Source organism: Artibeus jamaicensis, unplaced genomic scaffold (assembly GCF_021234435.1).
Source record: "Artibeus jamaicensis isolate MK-2021 breed Jamaican fruit bat unplaced genomic scaffold, CSHL_Jam_final contig_477, whole genome shotgun sequence".
Lineage (NCBI taxonomy): Eukaryota > Metazoa > Chordata > Mammalia > Chiroptera > Phyllostomidae > Artibeus > Artibeus jamaicensis.
In genome coordinates, this window is record NW_026521854.1 from 4,010,880 (window position 1) to 4,037,760 (window position 26,881).

General features: G+C 41.7%; 1 protein-coding gene across 1 annotated transcript in view; it reads right to left on the reverse strand.

Moving 5' to 3' along the window:
- Positions 1–8,960: 8,960 nt before the first annotated feature.
- Positions 8,961–26,881, reverse strand: part of PIWIL2 (piwi like RNA-mediated gene silencing 2) — a 62,978-nt gene continuing 45,057 nt past the window's right edge. The window contains exons 19-21 of the mRNA XM_037152849.2: positions 12,419–12,672; positions 11,433–11,540; positions 8,961–10,812 (exon numbers count right to left, since the gene is read on the reverse strand). Coding sequence (XP_037008744.2) covers positions 10,656–10,812; positions 11,433–11,540; positions 12,419–12,672 — 519 coding nt within the window. The 3' untranslated portion in view covers positions 8,961–10,655. The remainder of the gene's footprint in view (positions 10,813–11,432; positions 11,541–12,418; positions 12,673–26,881) is intronic.

A 26,881-nucleotide genomic window follows, 5' to 3' on the forward strand; every position in this document is an offset into this window, starting at 1 on the left:
ATGCCCGGCTATATACCCTGCGCGTCAGCCTCGCCCCGCCCCGCCGGCTGCCGCCCCACCCTGCGCTCCCCAGGGCCTGCCACGTGGGGACCTGGCCCGCCGGAGGGCTACGTGCGGGAGCCACGGGCCCGCCCGCAGCGGGCCAGACTCGGGCCCGCGCCGGGCCGGCCAGGGCGTGTCAGTGCCCTGCTGCGCCTCGAGGCCCTGGGCTGAGACCCTAGCTCGCTGAAATCCCAGCTCCTGTCTGAGCTCCCTCAGGGTCATCTCCTAAGTGGGAGGTGAACTGCCTTCTTCACTCACGGAGGCCGCATGGGCTTTTTCTTCCTGGGGAAAGAAACCTCCGTTAGGACTTCCCCGCCACCCCCACGCCCGTTATGTGGGAAGTTCTCACAACCTACCTACCACCCGCTAGGAGTAAGGCTGCTGCTCACCTGGCATGCATGTGTCTATTTTAATACATCTGGTTAATATAAACAGCTTCTCTTCCCTCCCCAACCCAGTTCTGAAATACACCCTAGGAGACGCACCCAGATGATGGCTCTTCTGTAATTTGCCACCGGCCAAAGAAACAAAACTTCCTGTTCCCATGCCTAATAAACCATATTAACACTTTTCGAACTGCACATCACACCACTGCCCTAAATGATCGGGCTCTTGAAGGGGACAGATTTCTTAACCCAAAGCAGAGAGAAATGTTTGTTTTTGTTTGAGGACTGTCTTAGAAATTTCTTTGGACTTGAGAGAGTCCTATCGAGATGGCTATCAGGCCTTAAAAATGCTAATTTCTTGAGAAAATAAGCCACCCATTAAACTCTCATTGTTTTGTTCCGCTGGACACCAGTATTATTTCCTCTGCAGCTAAGCCGGCTGCCAGCTGGGTCTAGGGGGCCAAAACGAAGGGCCTTTGGCCAGAGCTGTAGCTAGTTAGTACCTGTGGCCATGACTGGTACCTGGCTGGCCCTGGGTCTGCATTTGCAAGGGGAGGGGCACCACATCCCACTGTGCAGATCCCAGGGAGAAACTGCCCGTGATGGCCGGGTTCTTGGAAAAGAAAGCAGACAATCTCTGGAGCAGGTGACAAGAAGAACCCAAGGCTGGATGGCAGCTTGCCCTTCAGGGCTGGGTAGCAAGGGGAAAAGAATGCACTGAAGCACAGCCAGAACGGGCAGATTGTTTCTGCTGCTCTCAAAGAGACTAGCTAGGCCCTGGGTTTTTCTCAGTCTATTACCCTCACCCTACAATTACAGTGCTCCAGGTGGGTAAGGGATGGGTGATGTTACTCTCATTTTCCAAGAGATTTCAAAATAATATTATCTCTTGCAAAATTTCCCTCAGAACCCTGTCATCTTTGTAATAACCCTTTATATTTGTGTTTCTTGGTTAAAGGTGGGTATTTTTCAGACATTGTGTCATCTGTTAGGGATTCCTAATCCCATCTCCAATGGGGCTGTCAGAATTGGTCCAGTCTTTACCACCCTTCCTGTCCTTCAAGTTCTGGGTAAAGGAACGAGAAACGCACCAGAGATTAAATAAAACAAGCATGTTTCCAACACCCAGGGCTCTGAAAAGTATGAGGGCCAAAAATACATGTTACAAAGGGGTATGAATCTCTTCTGAAAACTGAGGTCCCAAAGCAACCCAATGGCATTCCCAGGTTGGGCGTCCATGCCCCACGCAGGGGAGTAAGGCAGCTGTCAGAGAGATGGCAGAAGAGGCGGGGCGAGACACCCACCACAGGGCCTATCCCAGCCTTCTGGTGTGTTTGCAGCCAGAGGAAGGGTACAGCTGCCAAAGTCCACCAAAGCTGATAAGCTATCAGTAATCCATTAGGGGAACACAATTAATTATTAACACAACTTGAAATCAAAAGGTTTTAACTCTCCATACCCACTCCTGCACAAAATTCTACAGGTTTACTCCAAGACCATCCTCGTTGCTGAAGAGTTAGTACTTATTTTTTCATACTTAGTGCCCAGATTGGGGTCCCAATTCTATCTTTTTCTCTAATATGCCCCCTTTCCCTCTTACTATCCCATTTCCACTTGTCAAAATCCCAACTCTTCAACACCACCTCCCTTCTGAAAATTTATTTTTCCAAAGCATTACTTGGCCTTCCCTTTCAAATTTTTTTACTGTAACCCACATTTTAAAATATTTTACACTGTCACTCCAGTACAAATAGCAAACAAAAATTTACAAAATTTCTTTAGTATGTGTAATATACTAATATTTTATATTCTATTTCAATTTTTTAAAAAGTGGTAACTCACTAAATTGATTTCATGACCCATTACTGGGTCGTGATCCGCAGAATTAAAACATTTTATATGGTTTATGCATTTCCCCCCTGAAATTATTTCATTTCTATCCCTAACTTACTTATTAGACCTTAATCTGTCTCAATCACCAAACATTTCTGTGAATACCAGCATCCCCTAACATGACATCTGGCACATAACAGATTCTCAATCAGTATTTGTTGGATGAATAGGCTAGCTCACTAAGTTGGATGTTGGGCAATCTTTAAGAGAACAAGACACAAAAATCTGACATTTTCAGGACTGTTACTTCCCTCTGGCAAGATACCACAGCTACCTGACAAAGGACATGCAGACAGGTTTCCTGTAGCTGAGGGGAGTGGGCGGTCCTTGGGAAAGGAACAAGAGAAATGAGTGCCCCAGCCCTGAGTGTGCACAGGGTGGGACTGGGGACCGAGAAGATTAAAGCACCTCTCTGGTGGATATCAGCAAGGCAGGCAACCTGATCTGCAGGGGCTGCGGCAGAGCCACTCTGCAGCTGTGAGGCTAGCTTGAGAGGGACTGAAGAGAGAAACCAACAGCCAACCAGGTTTTGATGATACTCTGAAGGAGAAAAATGACTTTTCTGTGTTTTGGCATGACTTAACTGATTTAAGAGGATAAGAGGGAATGTGAAGGTTCTAGTTTACCTGAAATCATGTCGGAGGCCCGGAAGCCTACTCTCTGACAGGCAAAAAGAGAACACCTCGAGAGGCCTGTCATCTCTGTTGTCATCTGATGGTTTTGGCAGGAAAAAGACAATTGGCAAGAGTAATGCTTGGTTCAGTAGCAAGTTACCTATACAAATGTGTTCATTTAAGATACCCAAATTGTTGTTTTTAATTGTTCACATAATTCCCATATAATCCATTTTCTTTCTAGATCAGTAGTCCTCTTTCATTCTGGTTTTAGTAATTTGAGTGTTTTTTCTCCCTTGGCATATCTAGCTGCAGGTTTGCCCATTTGTCACTCTTTCCAAAGAACCAACTTTTAATGTTGATTTTCTCTATTTCATTAATTTCTGCTCTGATCTTTATTTTAAAATATCATTACGTTCGTTCATCCTCACCTTTGAATAACTGTTTCACTGGAAACAGAATTCCAAACTGACACTGCAGTGAGTTCTTTTCTTAAGCAACTATTGTTGCTAATGATAGCCTGCTGTTGAAAACTTTTCTTTGTAAGCAATCTTTTCCACATGTGCTTGTTTTTTAAGACTCTCTGTCATTGGTGTTTTAGAGTTTCACTCCAGCAGGCCTAGAGTTCAGTGTTCTTTCTGTCATCCCAAGAGTTTCTTCAGGTAGAAGATTCACATTTGTCTCTAATTCTGTCTTCCATATTGTGTGGCTCATTCTTCCTATTTTAACTTGGAAGAACTCCTATTAGAGAAACGTTGGACCTTCTTATTCTCTCCTCTCTACTCTTCCAGTGTTCCCATTTATACCTCTCTGTGCTGCAATCCAGTTGACTTACATTTGTTTCTACAGGGCTCAAGGTGCTCACCAGTCTGGACCAGTCTTCATGGTAATTTTTCAGCTTGTGGTCCTTCCACATGCTAGTAATACAAGTTCAGCCTACATACATCTGTACGTAGGCCAGGCTTGGGGAGTTTTCATAAATGCCTTTTTGCCTTTGAGTTTTCTTGCTGCCGCCCCTGAATGGTTGGCAGGGCCTCTTCACTCCCTTCTAGGTTCCAGCTCTTTTCAAGTGGATTTCACTCCAGCAATCATGCACCTTATAGGGACTGTGGCCGCATCTTCTATCCTTACCTGTAATGAAAAACCTGAGTGCCACACTTTATCCATAGCCCTGGGGGCTGGGTTATCATCATCTACTTCCATCTGGCTGCCTGCTTTAATACCTTGATATTTTCCTTCCTGCCTCTTTTCTTCCTTCCCTTCTTTCCTTGTTCCATTTACCCCTGATTCAGCTACTTAACAAAAAAGCTCTTTTTTCCTACTTTGGCAAACATGTCAGTAGGGTCTGTTCAGTATGCCATGTTCCCAGAAGTCTCCCTATTTGCTCATCTAAATTTTTTAAAAATTTTACTTTATTGATTATGCTATTACAGTTGTCCTAATTTTCCCCCTTTTCTTCCCTCCACCCAGCACCCCCTCTCCCTTAGGCAATTCTTCCCATAGTTCATGTCCATGGGTCATGTGTATAAGTTCTTTGGCTACTCCATTTCCTATAATGTACTGTACATCCCCATGGTATTCTGCAACTACCGATTTGTACTTTAAAAAAAAATTTATTTCTAATTTTTTCCACTTTTATTGTTGAAGTACAATTTATTTGTCCTTCTTAATCTCCTCACCACTTCACCCATTCCCCCACACTCCCCACACATCTGCCAACCATCAGTCACTCTGTATCTATGATTCCCTCTTCTTCTTGTTTGCTTAGTTTGTTTTTTAGACTCAATCGTTGATAGATTTGTTTATAGCCATTTTATTGTTCTTAGTTTTGATATTCTTTTTATTAAACAAGCACCCCCTTTAACATTTCATATAATAATGCATTGGTGATGATGAACTCTTTTAGATTTTCCTTTTCTAGGAATCTCTTCATCTGCCCTTTGATTCTAAATGTTAGCTTTGCTAGGTAAAGCAATCTTGACTATTATTCCCTGCTTTTCATGACTTGGAATACTTCTGGCCAGTCTCTTCTAGCCTACAAAGTTTCTAGAAGAAAATCAGCTGACAGTCTTATGCAAACTCCCCTGGAGGTAACTAACTGCTTTTCTCTTGCGACTTTCAAGGTTCTCTCTTTAACTTTGGCATTTTAATTATGATGTGTCTTGGACTGGGCCTCTATGCATCCATTTTGGTTGGAACTCACTGTGCTTCCTGGACTTACATATCTCTTCCCTAATTTCACCAAATTAGGGAAGTTTCACTATTTTTTCCAATACATTTCCAATTTCTTGCCCTTTCTCATCTCTTCCTGGCACCCCTATGATACGAATGTTGGATCTCTTAAAGTTGTCCCAGAGGCTGCTTATATTATCATTTACTTGGATTTTTTCTTCTTGTTCTGACTGGTTATTCTTTGCTTCCTTATGTTCCACATCACTGATTTCATTCTTGGCTTCATCTACTGATGTTTCCCTATAAATTGCTCTTTATTTCATTAGTGTATCTTTTGTTTCTGCTTGGATCTTTTTTATGCTATTGAGATCCTCAGTTCCTTGAGCATTCTTATAACCATTGTTTTGACTCTGCAGCTGACAGATTATCTCCATTTCATTTAGCTTTCTCAGGAGTTTTGATCTGTTTTTATTTGGGCCATGTTTACTCATTCTAGCAGCCTCTCCATGTCTGTTTCTATGTATTAGGTAGAGCTGCTTTGATTCTGGGTCTTGGTAGTGTGGCCTAAGGTAGTAGGTGTCCCGTAGGGTACAGTGGTACAACCTCCCCTTTCACCCAACCTGGATACTCGAGGTGTGCCCTTAATGTGAGCTGAGTACACCCTCCTCTTACAGTTGAGCCCTGATTGCTGTTGGTAGATGAATAGGTAGGAATCACCCAGTCAGCTGCAAGGATTGGCTGTGATCACTTATCAAAAATCTCTGCCCTTCATGGAGGATCAGCTGTGCAGGGCAGGGTGGTGGTGCTTGGATGTGGTCTACAGCTGTCCAATGGGTATGCTGGCCCTGGGGTTTCCTGGTGGTGCAGGCCAAGGTCAGCTCCCACCTGTTTTGCCCAGGGCCACCCTGCCTGAGCTTTAGAGCAATCTGACATGGCTGCTACTTGAGCTGGCCTTGGAGATTTCCAGGTGAGGTCAAGTTGTGACTCTAGGCTGGTCGCTACTTAGTGCCAGGCCTGGGACTCACAGATGCAAGCTGTTGCTTGTTAGATAGGATTTAGGAAAATGTGAAGCAGGAGCCAAGACTAGCCATTCATATAAAAAAGCAGCTTGGGTGGGCCCATAAATTGGGTGGGGCAGAGTCTCTGGGGATCTCCAAGGTGAGTCAGTGTTAGCCAGGTTGATAGAGTCAAAACAGGACACCAGCTTGCCAGCTCTGGGGGCAGGGGGAGGTGTTAAGAAAAGAAACAATGACCTCTGTGCACTTTGATGCCAAACAGTTCAGCTTCTCCCTATGTGCCACTGGTGCCTTTCAAGTTGCTTACCCCAGGGCTGGAGCTCAGAGGAACTGAGTCTGAATAGGTGAGTCCATGTGCAGGTTCTTTAAGAGGACCTATTTGGGGCTCCAGAAGTTTCTTCCACCAACTCAACCCCGCTGGTTTTTGTAGCCAGAGTTGGGTTTATCTTCCTGGCACTGGGACCCTGGACTGGAAGGCCTAGTGTGGGGCTGGGACTCTTCACTCCTGAGTTATCCCTCCTGATTTTTATCCACCACACATGGGTGAGGGACCAGCCCACTCCAAGTCTGCACCCCTCCTACCAGTCTGGATGGATGTGGTTTCTTTAATTCTGTAGTTATCAGACTTCCATTTCAACTTGATTTCTGATGGTTCTGAGTGATGGTTGTTCTATATTTTAGTTGTAACTTTTATGTGGTTGTGCTAGGAGGCAAGCCATGTCTGCCTATGCCACCATCTTAACCAGAATTCTCTGTATTTAATTTTTTAGAAGTAGTTTTAGGCTAACAGCAAAACTACATAGAAAGTAGAGATTTCCCATACATAGCCAGCCTCCCCCACTATTAACAACCCCCACCAGAGTGGTATATTTGTTACAATTGTTGAAACTCCACTCACATAACATAATCATCCAATGCCCATAGTTTACATCAGGGTTCACGCTTAGTGTTTCCCATTTTATGGATTTGGACAAATGTATGACAGGTATCCACCATTGTATCATACAGAATAGTTCCTTGATCTAAAAATCTTCTGTGCCCTGCCAACCCTCTTCTCTAACCCCTCTTTTTACCATCTCCACAGTTTTTGCCTTTTCCAGATTGCCATATAGTTGGAATCATACAGTGTATAGCCTTTTCAGATTGGCTTCTTTCACTTAGTAATATACAATTAAGTTTCCTGCAGGTATTTTTGTGGCTTGACAGCTCATTTATTTTTAGCACTGAATATTTCATTGTCTGGATGTACCAGTTTATTTTTCCATTTACCTGCTGAAGGGCATCTTGGTTGCTTCCAAGTTTTGGCAATTATGAATAAAGCTGCTATAAACATTCATATGCAGGGTTTTGTGTAGATATAAGTTTTCAGCTCATTTGAACAAAATTACAAAGAGTGTGATCACTGAATCATATGGCAAGAGTATATTTAGTTTAAGAAACTGCCAAACTGTTCTTCAAAGTGGCTGTACCATTTTGCATTCCCACCAGCAATGAATGGGGGGAGTTCCTGTTGCTCCACATCCTCACCAGCATTTGACATTGTCAGTGTTTTGGACTGTGTGTACTAGTATCTAATTTTAATTTGTAATTCTCTAATGACATATGATGTTGAGCATCTTTTCATATATTTACTTGCTAGTTGTATATCTTCTTTGGTGTGAAATATACAGTTGGCAAAAAGATCTGTCTGTTCCGGTCTTTTGCTCAGCTTTAATCAGGTTGCTTTCTTGAGTTTTAGAAGTTCTTCGTATATTTTGGATAAGAATCCTTTATCAGATCTATCTTTGGCAAATATTTTTGACCAGTCTTTGGCTTGCCTTTTCATTGTCTTGATTTTCCTCATTTTTTTAAAAGAAAGAAAAATAAGTCCAGACAGAAGTCACTCAGATACTCAGATAGAGAACCACAGAGAGAGAGAGTAGGATCCTCTCCAACAATCCCAAATCACTGAGAAATTTCAGACACAAATTTTAACATTTTCAACATAAACAGCTAGTCATTTGGAAAATATCTTTTTTACACCACTCAAAAAAAAATGCTGCCCAAGTTAAAAGGGCCCTGTAGCACTGTATAGAAATTAGATCCTTTCTGGCATGAGCTCAAAAGCACTGCATGATTTAGGAATGGAAGAATGGGGTGTAGTAATGCAGCAAACAACCAGGGTGCTTTGGGAAGGTACCGTGAAGTACACGCAAAAAGGGGCAAGCATTAGAAAAAGAGGAGGGAAACCGGCTCTCACGTAAACTAACAGAAATTGTCCAAGTAGAAAAGAGGTTCAAAAAACACCACAAAACACACACATACAAACAAGTGTTTCATTTGTTCCATAAGTAAGACTGTTAGTGTCTTTTCTAAAAATCTTACTATCCACATCACAGTGAAATCACCTAGCTACTAGTATTAGAGCTCCACCTTTATTACTTGCATGACAAGTAATAAATTAATAATTCTACCAAGTGTTGTGGCTCTCAGAAGGAAAAAAAACACTATCAATGTATTGACGCCATCATTTCAAATACAACTACACATTTATACAAATTTGTTTTTATTTCCTACCTGGTGACACAACCATTTTGCATTAGACTGAAAAACAGCCCCAATTGGTATGGCTCAGTGGGTTGAGCACTGTTCTGCAAGCCAAAAGGTCACCAGTTCAATTCCCAGTCAGAGCACATGCCTGGTTTGAGGGCCAGGTCCCAGGTTGGATGTGTGCAGGAGGCAACCAATCAATGTTTCTCTCCCTCACTTTCTCTCTCCCTTCCCTTCTAAAAATAAATTTTAAAAGGCTGAAAAGCAAAGCAAGAAAACCAAGAATAAAAAGTAAAGGTATGTTTGTATTATATTGAAGTATTTTTTATTACGTAAGAGAAAATGAGTATTAAGAGATCCAACCTCCAAAGAGCAACTCCAGATGTTTCCAAAGAGAAAACTGACAGAGACCAGTGCTCCAATTTGTTTGATGCGATGGTTTTTAAATTCCAGGTCTTCCCCTGCATGCGCACCCCACACAAGACCAGGGTGCACTTGAGGACCGGCAGCACCCAGAGCTCATCAACTGCTGCTGAGCTCTGTGACAAACTGACAGTTTGCTTGGTTTTCTTCTCAGGAGTTTTCAGCTGAAGTTCCTCTTCTTACACACTGTCATATAAAATGGGAATTTCTGACTTATCCCCTCCTGCCATCACTCCACAAATTAAGCAAGTAAAAATTTGAAAAGGTTAAATAAAATTAGCTTTTAAAACCCAGTTAAAGCACAGTAAGCATGAACTAACTCTGAAGGGACTGAAAGAATATTTTAAAACAGGGAAAATAAACACAAAAACCAGTGCTTCCTCCAAACACTGAAACCCACAGGCACAGTGACAACTTTCTCAACTGAAATGTCTGCACTTTGGCAGAAGTGTCATGCTTTCCAAAGCCAACTTCAGCCTGGATTCAGAAAATTTCCTAACAAAATGAGCCAACATCCAGGAAAAAGTTATTGAGTTAGGAAAATGAATGATTCAATTTACAAACATACAGCAACAGAAAAGAAGGCCACACAACCGGGAGAAAGGTTCAAGAAGAGCTCACCCCCCATCATAAACCTTCCTTGTGGTTTAGTTTCACCTGCTCTGATTCTTAAATTTGAAAACAAATTTATGGCCTTGGCCAGGTAGCTCCGTTAGTTGGAGGAGCAATGTCCCAATGTACCAAGGTTGCAGGTTCGACCCCCCAGTCAGGGCACATATAGGAATCAACCAATGAATGCATGAATAAGTGAATCAAGTCAATGTTTCTCTCTCTTTCCCTCTCTCTCTAAAATTAAAAAAAAATTAAAAACTGCAAAAATAAAAATCAGTTACGAAGAACAAAGGTGTGGTGGGCAAAGGAAGAAATCGCCATGGTCTACTGTGAAGTAACTGAAATATACAGAAAGACATTACCTGGCCTCTCGCAGGAGAGGCCTGAACTGCCTTTCAAGGCCTGCTCAGGTTATTACAGGTGCCACACACGCAATCCCCAAAGATCAGACCAGCAAGGGTCTGATTATACCACCAGCTGGTTTTCCTAGTGTCTTTTGCATTTGCCAGCAGCAGCAGTATCTTGAAAAACTTTGCCTCATAGGCCTTGTTATTACTTTTCCCAGTTGCTCAAATAAAGTAACTCCGCTTTAAGAAATTTGGCAGTGACTTCATTATCACTTCCGTGCCAGAAATAGGACCTGCTTAGTGGGCAGAGCCAGGTATGACTGCTGCTTCTGCAGCTCCCGTTGGCCCTGCAGGTCCTTCAAGGGTTCCCGTGCACAGTAGCACTATCACCCTCATTTACTTTACAAAGACAACCAGGCAATTTCCAGCTGATATTCAGAATGGAACTTGCTTCTTGGTGATACCAGGTTTAAAAGAGAAAAAAATAGGCAAAAAAGGCATCTTATCCTACTAGGTTGGTGAAAGGGAAAACATCAACTTGAAAACCCCTGGATCCTGCAGGAGTTGAAGCTGGGCTCAGAAGTCTAATCCCTCTAAGCAGCCCATATCCGGGTGACCCGGTCACAGGAAGAACAGGTTCTCGCACAGCTGGATGGCTGGCTCGTGATGCAAGATCTGTCCTGACAGGAAAGCCAGTTTGTGGGCATACTTGCAAGGAGCTGGAACTCGGATGGTGCCAGGCCAATTCCAGTACATGTGGCACAGTTTGAAAGTCAACCTGCAGGCCAAGAAGAAAATATGATCCTTATTACTTCCCACTGTCATTCTGGGATGCGGTCCTGCACTTGTGGGTGTGGACTTTCCAGAAACTGGGGCACCAAGAAATACAAGATGTACCTTTTTTTAATTTATTTTTTTACATGACACAATTTTGGGAATCATTATTTTTAAGTGCAATTGTTTCTGTTTCCACCATTTGTGAGTCTGGAAGACACAAGTAAATTCCCTCACTTTAGGTACCCCCTGTTTTTAGATCAAAACAAAGACAAAAAATATATTTTTTGCCTCAAGGAGAGGCTGCAGAAGGGTTAGTGCCCCAGCAAATTATTTATATAGTCTGAGCTTAAGGGTTTTGGATCTCAGGGTTGGCTGTATTTCATAATCATCAAGAACATTTTTAAAAACATAAATGCCTCAGAATACTCAGGGGTGAAGCCTGGACATCAGTATATTTTTTAAGCTCTTCCAGTAAATTTAATGTACAACAGAATTACCAATTACTCCTAAAAAAGACAGCATTATTATGAAAAACGTGAAGAAAGTCAAGGGGTAAATACTCCTGGGGCTGGGCAGTGACTCTGCCATAGAGTGAGAAAGAGGGAGCACTGGTCGGCTCACCTCTGCATGTGATCAGGGCTCAGGTTCGCAGTGTTGAGAACGCACACGTAGTGTGTAGGAATGCCGCAGCCCTGTCGTACGTGGTGGGCGAGGAGGTAGAAATCCACCCTGCAAAGGAAAAAGGACAGAGCAGTGATGTGGTTGGGTTTGACCACACAGAGGTGGAAAAGACCTGGGTATCACTGCAACTCCTTCACCTAAGGCTCAGTGAGGTAAAAAAAACTGGCTCAAGAACACACAGGGACCAAACCATAATTAGAACTCAGGTCTACTGACTCAACAGGCTATTCAAGAATCACTGTAGAAACTTCCATATCTGTGTGCAGAATGTTAAGCATGGATCTTAAAAATGTATGCTCAACATTTTATACCTAAGAGGTAAAAACTTTTGTTTTTTTTCTAATAGTTTTTAAAGCTTTATTTATTTATTCATTTATTTATTGAGAGAGTAGAAGGGAGGGAGAAAGAGAGGGAGAGAAACATCAATGTATGGTTGCCTCTCACACGCATCTGGACTAGGGACTGAATCTACAACCCAGGCATGTGCCCTGACTGGGAATCAAACTGGCGACTTTTTGCTTTGCAGGACAATGCCCAAGCCACTGAGCCAAACTAATCAGGGCTAAAATGTTTTTCTTTTTTTAAAAGACCGAACCATCTTTCAATTACAGTTTACACGCAGTATTATTTTGTTTTAGTTTCAGGTGCACAGCATAGTAGTCAGACAATCATGTACTTTGCAAAGTGTTCCCCACTAGAAATAGTATTTCCAGTATCCACCTGGCACTATACATAGTTATTACAATATTATTGACTACATTACCTATGCTGTACTTTATATCCACATTAAAGTTTTATTTTTTAACAGTAAAATCTCTGAGGATTCCATTCTACATCTCTCTAGGCAACCTGCCCATTGCAATACCCAGGGAATGAATAACTTCTGCAACCTATTCCTGCTAAAATGTCACAGTCTGTCTACTTACCAGTCACAGCTGGTGATTGTATGATCGACCACGGTCCCAGGGGAGGGAGTTGCAAAGTGCTCGGTAGCAGCCAGGTACAGATTGGTGCTGATTTTCTTCTGAACTACAAATACCACCATCTTGGGCTGGTAATTCTCAAAAGCTTCAAAACACTTCTGTAGTTGAGGAACCTCATAGCTGGCAACTGTCCTTAGCTGGCCATCAGACACTCCATCGCGGTACACCACAATCTTCTCTGGGAGACAGTGATTCACCTGAAATGACACCTCCTGAGGTGAGAGTGGAGCCCCCAGGTCAGTGCCCATGGGCACTGAGTGGCTTGCTCAGGGCAGCCTGGAGACACTAAGGAGTGTCAGAGGGCAGGGGAAAGCTCTGGTCCTTCCTACACTTCCTCAGGGCAGTAAAACAGGCCTGGTACAGCAAAGCCATCGATAAAATACAAAAGCCAAATAAGCAAGTCGTTAAGTCACATGATATGGCTCATCCTCAAACAGTGTGAATAAAGTTGGAAGGAAGGTAGGAAAATGATGGGCTGAAATCAATCTCCTACTTGGATTTAACACTAATTACCATCCAGACCACAAACAAGGTGAGCTGTTAGAGAACTTCTACCGCAGACCCCTCTTCCCACAGACCCAACATCCTCACATTTTTAGGCATCAGCAACATCCAAAGCTGCTAACAAGCAAAAGGGTACTTTGCTAAATATCATCCTACAATCAAGTATAATGTGAAACAGTTTTACTATAACTAAGTAATTAACAGTCATGGTAAACTGTCCATGGATTCAAATCAAATTAAATGTTCTCATCGTGTTTGAGTCCAGTAGTTCAAAAGAGTAGTTCCAGCAGTCCATTTTACACTAGGAGTTCTCTGAAAAGTGCTTTCATTTAATTCACAGTTAGTGAGGTTTGATTATGAATGTTATTCCTCTAGGTTTTTGTTCACAGTTCCACTCAAAAACCCAAATTATCACTGAATTAAAGATGCGCATACTACACATGATTTATAGGTTACTCTACACAAAAACTGAAGTTTCATTTCAAAGAACCTTTTTTAAAAAATAATCAGCCAGAGCCTTTTTGGAGCCTAAGTTCAGATTTCAAATATTTCATGAACGTTCCTTTTTTCAAAGCCACTCAAGTATGACATTTACAAACCTGCAATCATCTTCACGCTCCAAGACTGGAACTACTGCCCCAGTTTGCAGCATGTTTTTTGTCTGTGTTGTCTTGGCCATCTAGTGCCTCTTCCACCTTTTAGGGAAGAGGCTTTAGTTTCCTCCTGCCTCCAATGGGAGTCCAGAGGGACTACTACTCAAGGTGTCTTCCCCTAACCAAACCCAGGCTTTCTCAACCTCGGCACTACTGATATGTGGGGCTGGTTAATTCTCTGTTATTAGGGGCTGACACTATAGGATATTTAGCAGTATTTCTGGCCTCTACCCACCAGATGCCAGTAGCAGGTTCCCCCAGTTATAACCCAAAATATCTCCAGACAGTGGACACTAGGAGGACAAAACTGCCCCAGCTGGGAAACACTGCACTAACCAAAGGACACAGAAGCGAGTCGAGCCGTGCACCCACAGACCACTTCTCCCTAGCCCTGAATCTTGAGCAGAGAATAAAAGTCACTTGGAATTTGGTCTCTCTGTGCTAGCGCCTCTTCAGGTCTCTGCTTCTGGCAACCCTGGCTCCCGTCTGTTGCCCAGCTGGATGCTCAACCTTCTCACCAGCCCTCTAAGACTCTCCAGGACCTGACCAGTGAGCACATGTGAGAGCACATTTCTGCGACTCCCCAGAAGCCCCTAACTCGTCTGCTGTGTTAACAGGTAGCTGCCACAGGCGCTTAGATCTAGAAGAAGCTCTGATGTCACAGAGGAGGGGACAGACAGGAAGGACACAGGATCTGGGCCAGGAGACCTGGACTGACCAGGACTGCTATTTTTCAGCTACGACCTTGAAGACTCGGTTTCCTCAGTTGAAAAATGGAGGTAAATGACTACCTTACCTTCTTCTTAGGGTTGTTAAGAGGGATAAAGTAAAAAGTAAAATAAATATACACAGGGTGGGGCAAAAGTAGGTTTACAGTTGTTCATGTGGAAAACAACACAATAACTAATAAATAATAAACAAGAATAAACTCTGTGTTTTTGTGTACTCACAATGGAACCTGCCTTTGCCCCTCTCTGTATATATATAAGATCAAGAAAATACAGATATTCCTAAGCACAGACAAGGGAAAAAACAATATCAATGGAATGGAAAAAATAGAATCAAATTCATTTCAAGTATTCACTGATATCAGGTCTCTTTAAAATGTGCTAATCTACCACTGAGTGAGAGACACTATACTTTGCCCTATGTAAGCTTCCAGGAAAGACGTAAGCTTTTCTTTTCCAGGAAAGCTCCTGTTATTGAGGAGCTTAAAACCTACTGATAGTCAACAATGGTAAGTTTTCTAGCCATCTGGTCCATTCTCCGCACTTCATAAATGATAAAATTATGTTCTAAGGAGGGGTCAGGATATGCCATAATTCACAATATGGACACGCAGACGTTAAATGCACTGTATGTTATTAAACCAGTATACAAAGCAGTAAGTTAATGAGCGCCTTGAAGGCATGAGTGTACCTGTTAGGCTTGGTATCCTTAGCACTGAAGGCAATGGCAAAGGTCAAGCAGGAAACAAGTATCTGCTGGAAGTTGGAGATGTTCTCAGGTGGATGGCTCCATTCATTCACAGCAGACACACTTAACACCCAGTAATTATGAGCCACTGTTCCAGCCTCATACAATTAGAAAATTACTTCAGTACCACCCAAATGTTCATGTAACTCAAATTAGAATCAGGAGACGGATACCTAAAGCAAATGCTCTCAATACACTGTAAGTAACAAAATTAAGGTATAAGTAAAATGCTGTGAAAACAGAGAAATATGAGACATTTGTTCTCTGGAGGGAGAAATAAATATTACACCTCAGGAACAGGCATGATGAAAGAATTAGCAGACAATTCAGCCCAATAAAGAAGGGTAAAAGGACCCAGGTAGAGCATGAGCAGAGGCCTAGATTGTTGATAGACAAGGGTTAAGTAAATGTCTGAGGACCAACCTACGCAACAGTCCCAATTTATTCTGGGACTGATCCTGGCAATGACCTATAAAACAGACTGAAGATGGTTAAGAATGAATGAATAAATGAACACTTCCAGTTCAGGATATCCAAAGATACAGAAAACCTCCATTCCCAGGTAACACCAGAAAATCCAAAACAATATAAAAAGCACACATTTGGGACTGTCCAAGACCAGCAGATATGAAAGCCTTGATTGATGGCTGCATGTCCAGAGAGGAAAGCCTTCACACGTGAATAGTGGATTTCTAAAGCTTTCAAGAAACAAATGCCAGGCATGAGTGTGGGCAGCAGGACAAGGAGGCCTGAGGTCTGGGAAAGTTCACCAGGTCAACAAGAGGACAGACAGACAGGACTCTGGAGACACAGCTGAGTAGGAAGCTACAGGTATCTGTCTGCCCACTTAAACAACAACTACACTGACAGAATCTGTCTACAACTATCCGGGAACTCTGGAGTCTGCCGAGGGCTTGCGACCTCCAAGGGAAGACGTAGAGGGTAAACTGCAGTTAGTATTAGCAATTTGCACAGAGGCAGCCCCCCATCCCCTACCGTCAGCCACCTTACCGGACCCCGTCTTACAAATATCGGGACCTGTGCTCCAATTGTTGACTGCTGCCCCTGATCCCAGAAGGGTGGACAGAGAGGCTGCCGGCCCTTGCTCCTGTACTTCCCCTGCCAGCTGGAGGGACTCCCAGGGGATTTCACAGGCAGAGGCCACTCCTCCCTGCCCTCATTCATTCTGTCCTTTTCAGCTCTTAGGGGTCAGACATTAAAGACCAGGACATTACAAAACAATTGCATCTATGGGAGAAAACCGGAGAGTGACCACACATGCCCAGGGAAAGGCTCCGCAGGGACCTGGGAAGACCCTGCACGCACACTGCTGGCTGAGCCCCGGTGCAGGCACACATGACCGCAATTTTTTAAAACAAACCAGCAAACACTGGGGAAGGACAATCCGGTTTTCAGAGTTACCACATTAAATATCCAGTTTTCAACAAAAAGTCACAAGGCATTAAAAAAGTAGGAAAGTATGGCCCATTCGAAGGAAAAATTAAATCAATAGATATTGTTACTGAAAAAGATCTGAGAGCAGATATGTTAGCCAAAGATTTTAAAACAACTATCTTAAAGATGCTCAAAGAACTAAAAGGTATGCAGAGAGTAAAGAAAACAATATGTTAAAAAATGGAACTATCAAAAAGGAGAAAACCTAAAAATTAACCAAAAAGAAATTATGAAGCTGAAAAGTACATTAACTGAAATTTTAAAATTCACTAGACAAATTCAAAGGCTGATGTGAGCAGGCAGAAGAAAGAATCAGTGAACCTGTACAAAGGACAATGGAAAGTCTTGAGTCTGAGGGAAAGAAAAAAGAAGGCAGAGAAGACCGCCTGAGAGACCCGTGGGACACCGGCCAGTCAACATGCACATTATGAGAGACCCAGAAGGGGAAGAAAGAGGAAGAGGGAATATTTGAGGAAATGATGGCTGACAACTTCCCAAGTTAGATAAAAGACGATAATATATATATTCAAGAAGCTCAATAAATTCTAAATATTGTGAATTTGAAGAGGCCTACACTGCCCTGACAGGGTAGCTCAGTGGGTTAGAGTGTCATCAGGTTTGATCTACAGGTTTGATCTCTGGTCAGGGCACATGAAAGAAGCAACCAATGAGTGCATAAATAAGTGGAACAATGTTGTGGACCACTCTGCCTGGTTTTAGGAATTGTAAGTCTCTACCCCCTGTGGCTAAGGATGAACGAGTGACCTCTGGAATGCGAGCCGCAGGAGACAAAGCCTGTCTCTGGTAGCAAACGCTGCCTGCTTCCTCCCTGCCCCCAAAGCTTGGTCGGAAGTCAATGACGGGTAAGACCCCTCACATTGGGGGGGCAATCTAAGCCAGACTTGATCACTTGGGAGGCCTTCATGGAAGGACTGGGGGGGGGGGCTGCAACAAAGAGGGATCAATGGACTCTCGCCCTCTCCCCCACCCTCTGGCTTTGGCAAAGCCCAAGTCCCCATGTTCTCTGGGAGAAGCGCTTCCTGGCCCTAATCCCCTTAAGCCTGAATACCTGATGGGGAGAGGTGTAGCTCCTTGCCTTGCTAGAGCTTGTCCTGGGGAAAAAATCTGGCACCACAAAGACTTCCTGATAAACCTGTGAAATCTGCTCTGCTAGATGAAGAGTGCTTTCATTCATATGTTAAGGGTTTGGGCAGGAAACCCTAAAACTCTGTTCCTGACAGACTCTGACTTGGACTAAGTCCTCAGATGTCTTTGAAATGTTATCTGCTGTTTGATCCTTGCCACCCTGTATTCCTGTGTATTACAACTCAATAAAAGGCTCTGGAGGAGGGCGCTCAACACCTTTTTCCCCTGAGAAACCAGCCACTGCTCAAGGCCTTTTTCCTCTGGGAAACTGGCTACCTCTCCCCCCCAAGCAGATCATGTCTCAGTTATGTTTACTTTTATCCGTGGCACACGGGGGGACTTGCAAGGAAAGTCAACCCCGTAGAACAACACATCAATATTTTTCTCCTTCTCTACCTAAAAATAAATGAAATAATTTTTATTTATTTATTTATTTATTTATTTTTCTCGAAATAATTTTTAAAATAAAAAATAAAGAAACTCACACCAAGATACATGATCTAATTTTCAAAGTCCAAAGATAAAGAATCTGGAAAGTAGCAAGATAGAGGCAAATCATCACATAAAAGGGATCCTCAATTAGATTATCAGCAGACTGTTCATCAGAAACTTTGGAGATCAGAATACAGTGTGCTGATACATTCAATGGACCAAAGGGAAAAACACTCACCCAAAACCTTTACCTGGCAAAACAGTCCTACAAAAGTAAGGAAGAAATTAAGACATTCCCAGATAAACAAAAGCTGAAGGACTTACCAATGAACATGCTGTACAAGGATGAAAAGAAAGAATGCTAGACAGGAACATGAAGCAATGTGGAGAAATAAAGATCCCAATAAGAAAAAAAAATACATGAACAATTATAAAATCAGTATAATTGTAACAATGGCTTGTAACTATACTTTTTGTTTTCTACTTGATTTATAAGACCACACATTTTTAAAAAATCTGTTAGTCTAAAACCTAGAACATTATTGTAACTTAGGATTTCTATGTAACTTAAGAGACAAATAGATTTAAAAGAATTGTTAGTTTACATATTGGGACATATGATGCATAAAGATGTAATTTTGTGACATAACAAATGAAAGTAGTAGAATTTTTATATTGTTATTGAAGTTAAGCTGCTATAAAGTCAAATTAGAGTGTTACAACTTTAGGATGTTAAATGAAATCTCCATAGTAACCACAAAGAAAATAGCTACTGAACATACACAAAAGGAAATGAGAAAGGCATTGAACCAGTTCATTACAAAAAATCAACTGAACACAAAAACAGTAATGCAGTAAATGAGAGAAAAAAAATCTATAAGGTGTATAGACAACAAACAGCAAAATGATAGAAGTCTCTCCTGATCAGCAATTGCTTTAAATGTAAGTAAATTAAACATTGTGACCAAAAGACAGACATTGGCAGAATAAATAAAAACACAAGATCCAACTGCCCTGCCAAGTGGCTCAGTCGGCTGGAGCGTCATTCTATACACTAAGGTTGCAGGTTTGCTCCCTGGTCAGGGCACCACCCAGGGGAGGCAACTAATGACTGCTGTCTCTCTCTCACATTGACGTTTCTCTCTCTCTGTGCATAAAAATCAAACAGATCCTCAGGTGAGGATTTAAAAAATTAAATTCAAGAAAAAAAACCAGGCTCAGTTAGAGACAAACTGATCGAATGTGAGAGAATGGAAAAAGATATTCCATTAAATAGTTATAGAAAGAGACCAGGGTTGGCTATATTAATATCAGACAAAATAGACTTTAAATGAAAAAGGTCAAAATACTTTAAATAAAAAAGGTTATAAGAGACAAAAAGGATCATTATACATTAATAAAAGGCTCAATAGTGTGAGAAGGTGCAATTATTACACAGCTAATGACAGACCATCAAAATATATAAAACAAAAACTCACAGAATTGAAGGGAGAATCATCAGGGAAATGTAAATCAAGACTAAGAGGCCATTTCACACCTTCTTAAGGTGGCTAATAATTGGGGGGGGGCAGAAAACAAGGATGTGGAGACACTGAACCCCTTACAAAATGGTGTAGCCACTGTAAAAGAGTATGGCAGTCCCTTGGAAAATTAAAACTAGGCTAATCATATGACCAAACAATTCCACTTCTAGACACATATGCTAAAAACTGAGAGCAGTCTTGAAAAGATAAAGGCACACCCATGTTCACAGCAGTATTATCACAATAGCTACAACATGGAAGCAACACAAATGTCCATCGACAGATGAATGGATAAGCAAAATGTGCTATATTCATACAATGAATTTTCAGCCTTAAAAGGGGAGGAAATTCTGTTATAGCCGATGACGTAGAAGAACTCTTGAGAATGTTATGCTAAGTGAAGTAAGCCAGTCCCAAAAAAGACGAATGCTGTATGATTCCATTTATATGATGTACCTAGAGTGGTCAAATTCATGGAGACAGAGAGCAGAATGGTGGCTGCCAGGCACCGAGGGGAAGAGAGAATGGGGAGTTGGTGTTTGATGGGCACAGTGTTTCAGTTTCACAAGATGAAAAGAAATACAAAGATGGACAGTGGTGTGGCTGCATATTATGAATGTATTTAACAGCACTGAACTGTACACTTAGAGATGGTTAAGATGGCAGATTTTGTTATGTGTATTAACTCAATTAAAACATTGGAAATAAAGGAAGAATAAGAGACCAGGCAAGCCATCAGCAACTGTGGTTGCAGAAAGGGCAGGCTAAAGTCTGGAAGATTCCTCAAGACAATAATCACTTGCTTAAGATAACGCTCCACCCCAATCTCTTCCCAATTCTGCAGCAATGAGGGCAGTGCAAGCGAACTGAAGACCAAAAAGAACCAGTACTCTTACATTCTACAGCGGCCTGCCACTTCTAATGCCAAAGGAAATACCTTGGCCCACTCCCTTCCAGTTCTTGGGTCAAACACTAGTCATGACAGGTCCAGCCCTATGGAGTCACAGCCACATTAGCACCCGCGGGAGCTGAATTAACCTGAGCTAAGTTCAATCTTCTTAAACTCAAGCCAAATAACAGGTAAACTTTCAACATCTGGTGATTAGTCATCACGAAAGATAAAGCTACACCAAGAACGCAGATTAGTTTTGATTTTCATACTTGAGTGGAAGGAAACATTGGCCGGCAGACTCACATGTAAAGACCTAAGTGTTCCTTAGATAAAAAACCTCAAGAACTGTTGAACTAGTGATATAAATCTAAATACTAAATATTAAATTAAGCCACAGATGGGCTTACGCTGCCTATGAGGCTTCAGGTGGAAAACCAGGAGAAACCTGCAGCTGAGGACAACGGGAAAAGCTGGACGAAATATTAAAAAACCTAAGTAAAGGTTTTAAATCTGGGTAGCACGAGAGGAAGAATAGAGGTCTAGGGAAATAAGCCAGGCTTGTAAATCTTTCTCTGGCAGCTGATTTTGCTGATTCCACCAAATTACCTCCTTTTAAAACTAAGAGGTTCAGGAATGCTTTTTTTTTAAATTTTTTTTTAAAGATTTTATTTATCTTTAGAGGGGAAGGGAAGGAGAGAGGGAGAGAAACAACAATGTATGGTTGCCTTTCATGCATCCCCTGATGGGAACTGGCCTGCAACCCAAGCACGTGCCCTGACTGGGAATCGAACCACAATTGTCTGGTTCGCAGGCCCGTGCTCAATCCACTGAGCTACACCAGCCAGGGCCAGGAATGCTTTTTAAAAAATGATGTAATTTGCTAAACCATCAAAGTTACCCTTTTAAGGTATAAAATACAAATGTTTCCACACTATAAAACTGTGCAAAAATCACCACAATCTAACTTGAGAACACGCATATTCACTGCTACAAAGGTGACCAAAGGCGATCTTATACCCATTAGCAGTCACTTCTACTGCTCCCAAACCAACCCCCAGAACATAGTACCCTATTTTGTTTCTTTGGATTGGATATTCTAGGCAAACAGAATAAATCAAATGTGGCCTTTGTGACTAATTAATTTGACTCAATATAATGTTGTTACAGTGCTTCCATGTTGTAGCATTATCAATCCATCACTGGTTTCATCAATAATCATCTATTGCGGGATGTGTCACCTTTTGTCTGGCTATTCATCAGTGCACCAACATTTGGACTGTTTCTATTTCTCACTATTATTAATAATACTGGTATAAACACTTGTGTGGAAATTTCTGTGAGGACACATTTTTCTTTCTTTGGGGTATACACCTGGGAGTTAAGACACCAGTCACGTGGTAACTCCATGAGAACGTCCTGAGGAACTGCCTGCCAGGTTGCTCTCCAAAGCAGCTCCACCGTTTCCAAATCCCACCAGCGATGCATGAGGGTCCTCATTTCCCCACATCCCTGACAGCACTTCCACCTTTTTAATTTTAGCCATCCTAGTGTGTGTGAGGTGGTATCTCACTGTATGCTTTTAAATTGAGACTTTATTTTTTAGATCATTAAGCCAGGTTACAGTTGTCTACTGATCTCTGTGTTTATTTCCATGAACCTTTAGTTAATTATTGTTTCCAAGTTCCAAGTTCACCTCAACTATGTAACAAAAATTAAGGGTGGAGTGTGTGCAAGCTTAGCCAGAATGAGTGAGAAAAAGCATAATCCTTTAATTCAGTGCAGAAGTGAAGATAGGAATCAGCCCCAGAAAGGGCAGGCAGATGGAAAATCTCTGGGGAGGAAGAGTTAGAGAGAGTCCAGCCACTTCTGTCCCACGTGGATGTTTTCCCATTACTGCCAAACCGGAGTGATCAGCGAAGCAGCCATTTATTTACACAAGGAAACAAAAAGAGCATATGACCAAATCTCTTAAGTGCTATGACAGGTACTGCTGTGAGGATTCAGACAATTAAGGGCTCACAAGCTGATTAGGAATCAACTCATTGAAAAGGTAGCACGTGTCTTGAGAAGCACAAACCAGCCAAAGGAAAATACCAAGTGAGGCAAGTGGAAAAGAACCACCTATTGTGCAAAAGAACAGGAGTATGTCAGGAGATTCTTATAAGAAAAAAAAAATTAAAAACCAAAAAAAGTTAAAAAAATTTTATGTGTGTTTAGTTATAAATGTTCCATTAAACTCTGCTTTACCTACATCTACAGGTTTTGGCATGTTGTGTTTATTCTTATTCATCTCAAAAGTTTATCTCCCTCTTTAATTCCTTCTTTGACCCATGGTTATTGATGATTATTGTTTAATTTCCATATATTTGTAAATTTCCTAAATTTTTTTGAATTTCATGTTAATCCTTTTAAATTGAGTCTTGTTTGCCTGACACGTGGTCTCTCATGAAGAAATGTGTCATGTACACTTGAACATGTATTCTTTTGTTGGGTAGGATGCCCTAACAGATGTCTGCTATGGTGAGGGGGATCATAGTGTTGTTTGAGCCCATTTTTTCTTTTGTTAATCTTTTCCTACTTGTTTATCCATTACTGAAAATGGGAGTTTTGAAGTCTTCAAGTACTACTGTTGAATAGTCCATTTCATCCTTCATTTATGTTTTTTTGTTTCATGTATGTTGGGTCTGCACTGCTAGGTTCACATATGTTTATGTCATGTCTTCCTTGTGAATGGACACATTTGCCATTATAAAATGTCCTTCCTTGCCCTGGCTGGCATAGCTCAGTGGATTGAGCACGGGCCTGTGAACCAGAGTATCGCGGTTCGATTCCCAGTCAGGGCACATGCCTGGGTTGCGGGCCAGTTCCCAGCAGGGGACTCATAAGAGGCAACCATACATTGATATTTTTCTCCCAATCTTTCTCCTTCCCTTCCCCTCTCTCAAAAAATAAATAAATAAAATATTTTTAAAAAAATGTCCTTCCTTGCCTTCAGTAACAATTGGTACCTTAGAGTCTACTTCCTCTGATAGTATAACTAGACGAGCTTTCTGTTGGTTTCTATTTGCATGGTGTATCTTGTTCCATGCAAAGTCTTGTTCAAAGACTTTCAACTTAGTCTTTGAAACTAAAATGTATCTTCTGCAGAAAGCATACCTACGGATTTTTACTTAATCCATTCTGTTAATCTCTACTTTCCAAATAAAGTGTTTAGTCTGTTTACACTTAATGTAATTACCGATTAAGCTAATATTTACATCTGCCATTTTACTGCTTGTTTTCCACTTGCTTTATATATTTTTGTTCATCTATTTTCCCGTGACAGCTTTATTTTGTATCAAATAGACATTTTCAAGTTACCATTTTAATTTCTTTATTGTGATGTATTTTCTTAGTGTTCCCATTGGGGATTACAATTAACATATTGACTCAAAACAATTTCATCTGGTTAATACAAAATTAATTGCATTAATATTTTTAAAAGTTTGCTCCTATTTGGCTCCATTCCCTCTCTTTTCTTATTCTCATACAAATTACATCATTAAATATTGGATATGTATCTACTCAGATTTATATTTATGGCCTTTTGTATTTGTCTCTGAAATTACAGAAGAAAAATTAAAAACAAAAGTGCATTTTTGCCTTTTTTTTAAAAGACTTTATTTATCTTTAGAGGGGAAGGGAAGGAGAGAGGGAGAGAAATACCAACATATGGTTGCTTCTTGTGTGTCCCCTGCTGGGAACTGTCCTGCAACCCAGGCATGTGCTCTGACTGGGAATCGAACTGTGGTTGGTTGGTTTGCAGGCCCGCACTCAATCCACTGAGCTACACCAGCCAGGCCCATTTTTGCCTCTTTAATATTTATCTACACAGTTGTCTTTTCTGGTGGCATTTATTTCTTCATGTGGATGAGAGTTACCATCCAGTGTCAATTCATTTCTACATGAAGAGAGTATCTTAATTTTCCCATTTTTTAAAAAACTGAAATATATACAAATCACATACCATAAATTTTGTTATTTTAAATTGTACAATTCAGTGTTTTAAAAAATATTTTATTGTTTACATTACTACAGTTGTCCCAATTTTCCCCCCTTTGCCTCCCCCTACCCAGACCCCAGCCACTCCCTCAGGCAATCCCCACGACTGTTGTCCACAGGTCATGCATCTATATGCATCTGGCCGCTCTAGTCCCTATGCTATACTTTCCACCCTCACAACATGTCTGTAACCACCATTTGTACTTCTTAATCCCTTCACTTTTACCCATGAATCCCCCAATCTCCCTCCCATCTGGCAACCATCAAAACATTCTCTATGTTTCTGTTTTTGTTCTACTTATTTGTTTTGTAGATTCAATTGTGGATATATGTCTATTTATTGCCATTTTTTGTTCATATTTTTTATCTTCTTCTTCTTCTTCTTCAAGACCCATTGACATTTCATATAATACTAGTCTGGTGGTGATGAACTCCTTTAGCTTTTTCTTATCTGGGAAGCTCTACATCTCACCTTCAATTCTAAATGCTGGTTTTGCTGTGTAACCTTAGTTCTAGGTCCCAGCTTTTTATCACTTTGAAAATTTCTTGCAATATCTTCTAGTCTGCAAATTTGCTTTTGAGAAATCAGCTGACAGTCTTATGGGAGCTCCCTTGTGGGTACTAACTGCTTTTCTCTTGCTACTTTTAAGACTATCTTTAACCTTTGGCATTTTAATTATGGTGTGTCTTGGCGTGGGTCTTTTTGGGTCCAACTTGTTTGGGACTCTTTGTACTTCCTGGACTTGTGAATTTCCTTCAGCAAGTCAGAGAAATTCTGTCATTATTTTTTCAAATAGATTTCCAATTCTTGCTCTCTCTTCTCCATCCACATCTCCATGATATGACTGTTGGCAAAATTAAAGTTGTCCCAGAGGCTCCTTACGCTATCATTTTTTTTCTCTTCTTGCTGTTCAGACTGGTTGTTTTTTGCTTCCTTATATTCCAAAGAGCTGATTTGATTCTCACCATCAACCACTCTACAGCTGATTCCCAGTAAATTGTTCTTTATTTCAATTAGCGTATCTTTCCTTTCTGACCCAATCTTTTCTGCTGTTGAGGTCCTAAGTTCACTGAACATCCTTATAACCAGTATTTTGACCCTACATCTAGTAGACTGTCTACATTTTTAGTTCTTTTTCTGGAGTTCTGTTCTGTTCTTTCATTTGGGCCATGTTTGTCTCCTCATTTTGGCAGCCTCCCTGTGTTTATTTCTATGTATTAGGTAAAGCTGTTACATCTCCCAGCTTTGGTAGCCTAATTACAGTAAATGTCCTGTAGGACCCACTGGCACATCCTCTGGTTACCCAAGCTGGGTACTCGAGGTGTGCCCAATGTACGGGCTGTGTACGACCTCCTCTTGCAGTTGAGCCTCGATTAGTGTTGGCATGTTGAAGGTCAGCCACTGCCCGTGTTCTGTCCAGGGTCACACAATATAAGCTACAAAGAAACCTGCAGATGACTGCTATTTGTGCTGGGCTTGGAGGTTCCAAGGCAAGGCCAAGCTGTGAACCAAGGTCAGCTGCTGTTAGTGCCAGTCCCAAAGCAACTTAATAAGAGGTACAGGGCTCACTAAAGCCAGGTAATACTTGTTTGAGAGAATTAAGGAAAATCTGAAGCATCAACTAAGACAAGCCGCTCATATGGAAAAGCCACAGAAAACACCTTGGGTGGGCAGGGCCTCAGGGAACCACCAGGTAGGGCAAACAGTGTGAGCCAGGCTGAGAGTATCCGATATGGTGCCCACTTGCCAGCTCTGTGGAGGGCTCAGAAAAGAAAAATGGCCTCTGCCAGCAATTCTGTCTGAGAGAAAGCTGCCCCCCATTCTCGTCCTGATGCCAGACAATTCAGTTTTCTCTATAGTTCTTTGAAACCTTTCAATGTGCTGCCCCCACACATGGAGATCAGATGGAGTGAGTCCAAGTCTGCGTGTGGACCCTTTAAGAGGAACTGCCTTGGACTCCAGAAGTTTGTCTTCTACAGCCTTAACCCCTGCTAGTTTTTACAGCTGGAAGTTATGGAGACTTATCTTCCTGGCCATGGAACCCTGGGCTGGTGGGTGTGGTGGGGTTGGGAATCCTTGCTCCTGAAATACCCCTCTGAATTTTATCTACCACACATGGGTGTGGGACCAGCCAGTTCCAGGTCTCCACCCCATCACTAGCCTGGATGCAATTTCTTCTTTAATTCCGTAGTTGTAAGACTTCCATTGAGCTTGTTTTGTGATGGTTCTGAATGATGGTTATTCTACAGTTTAGCTGTAATTTTGATTTGGTTATGCAAGGAG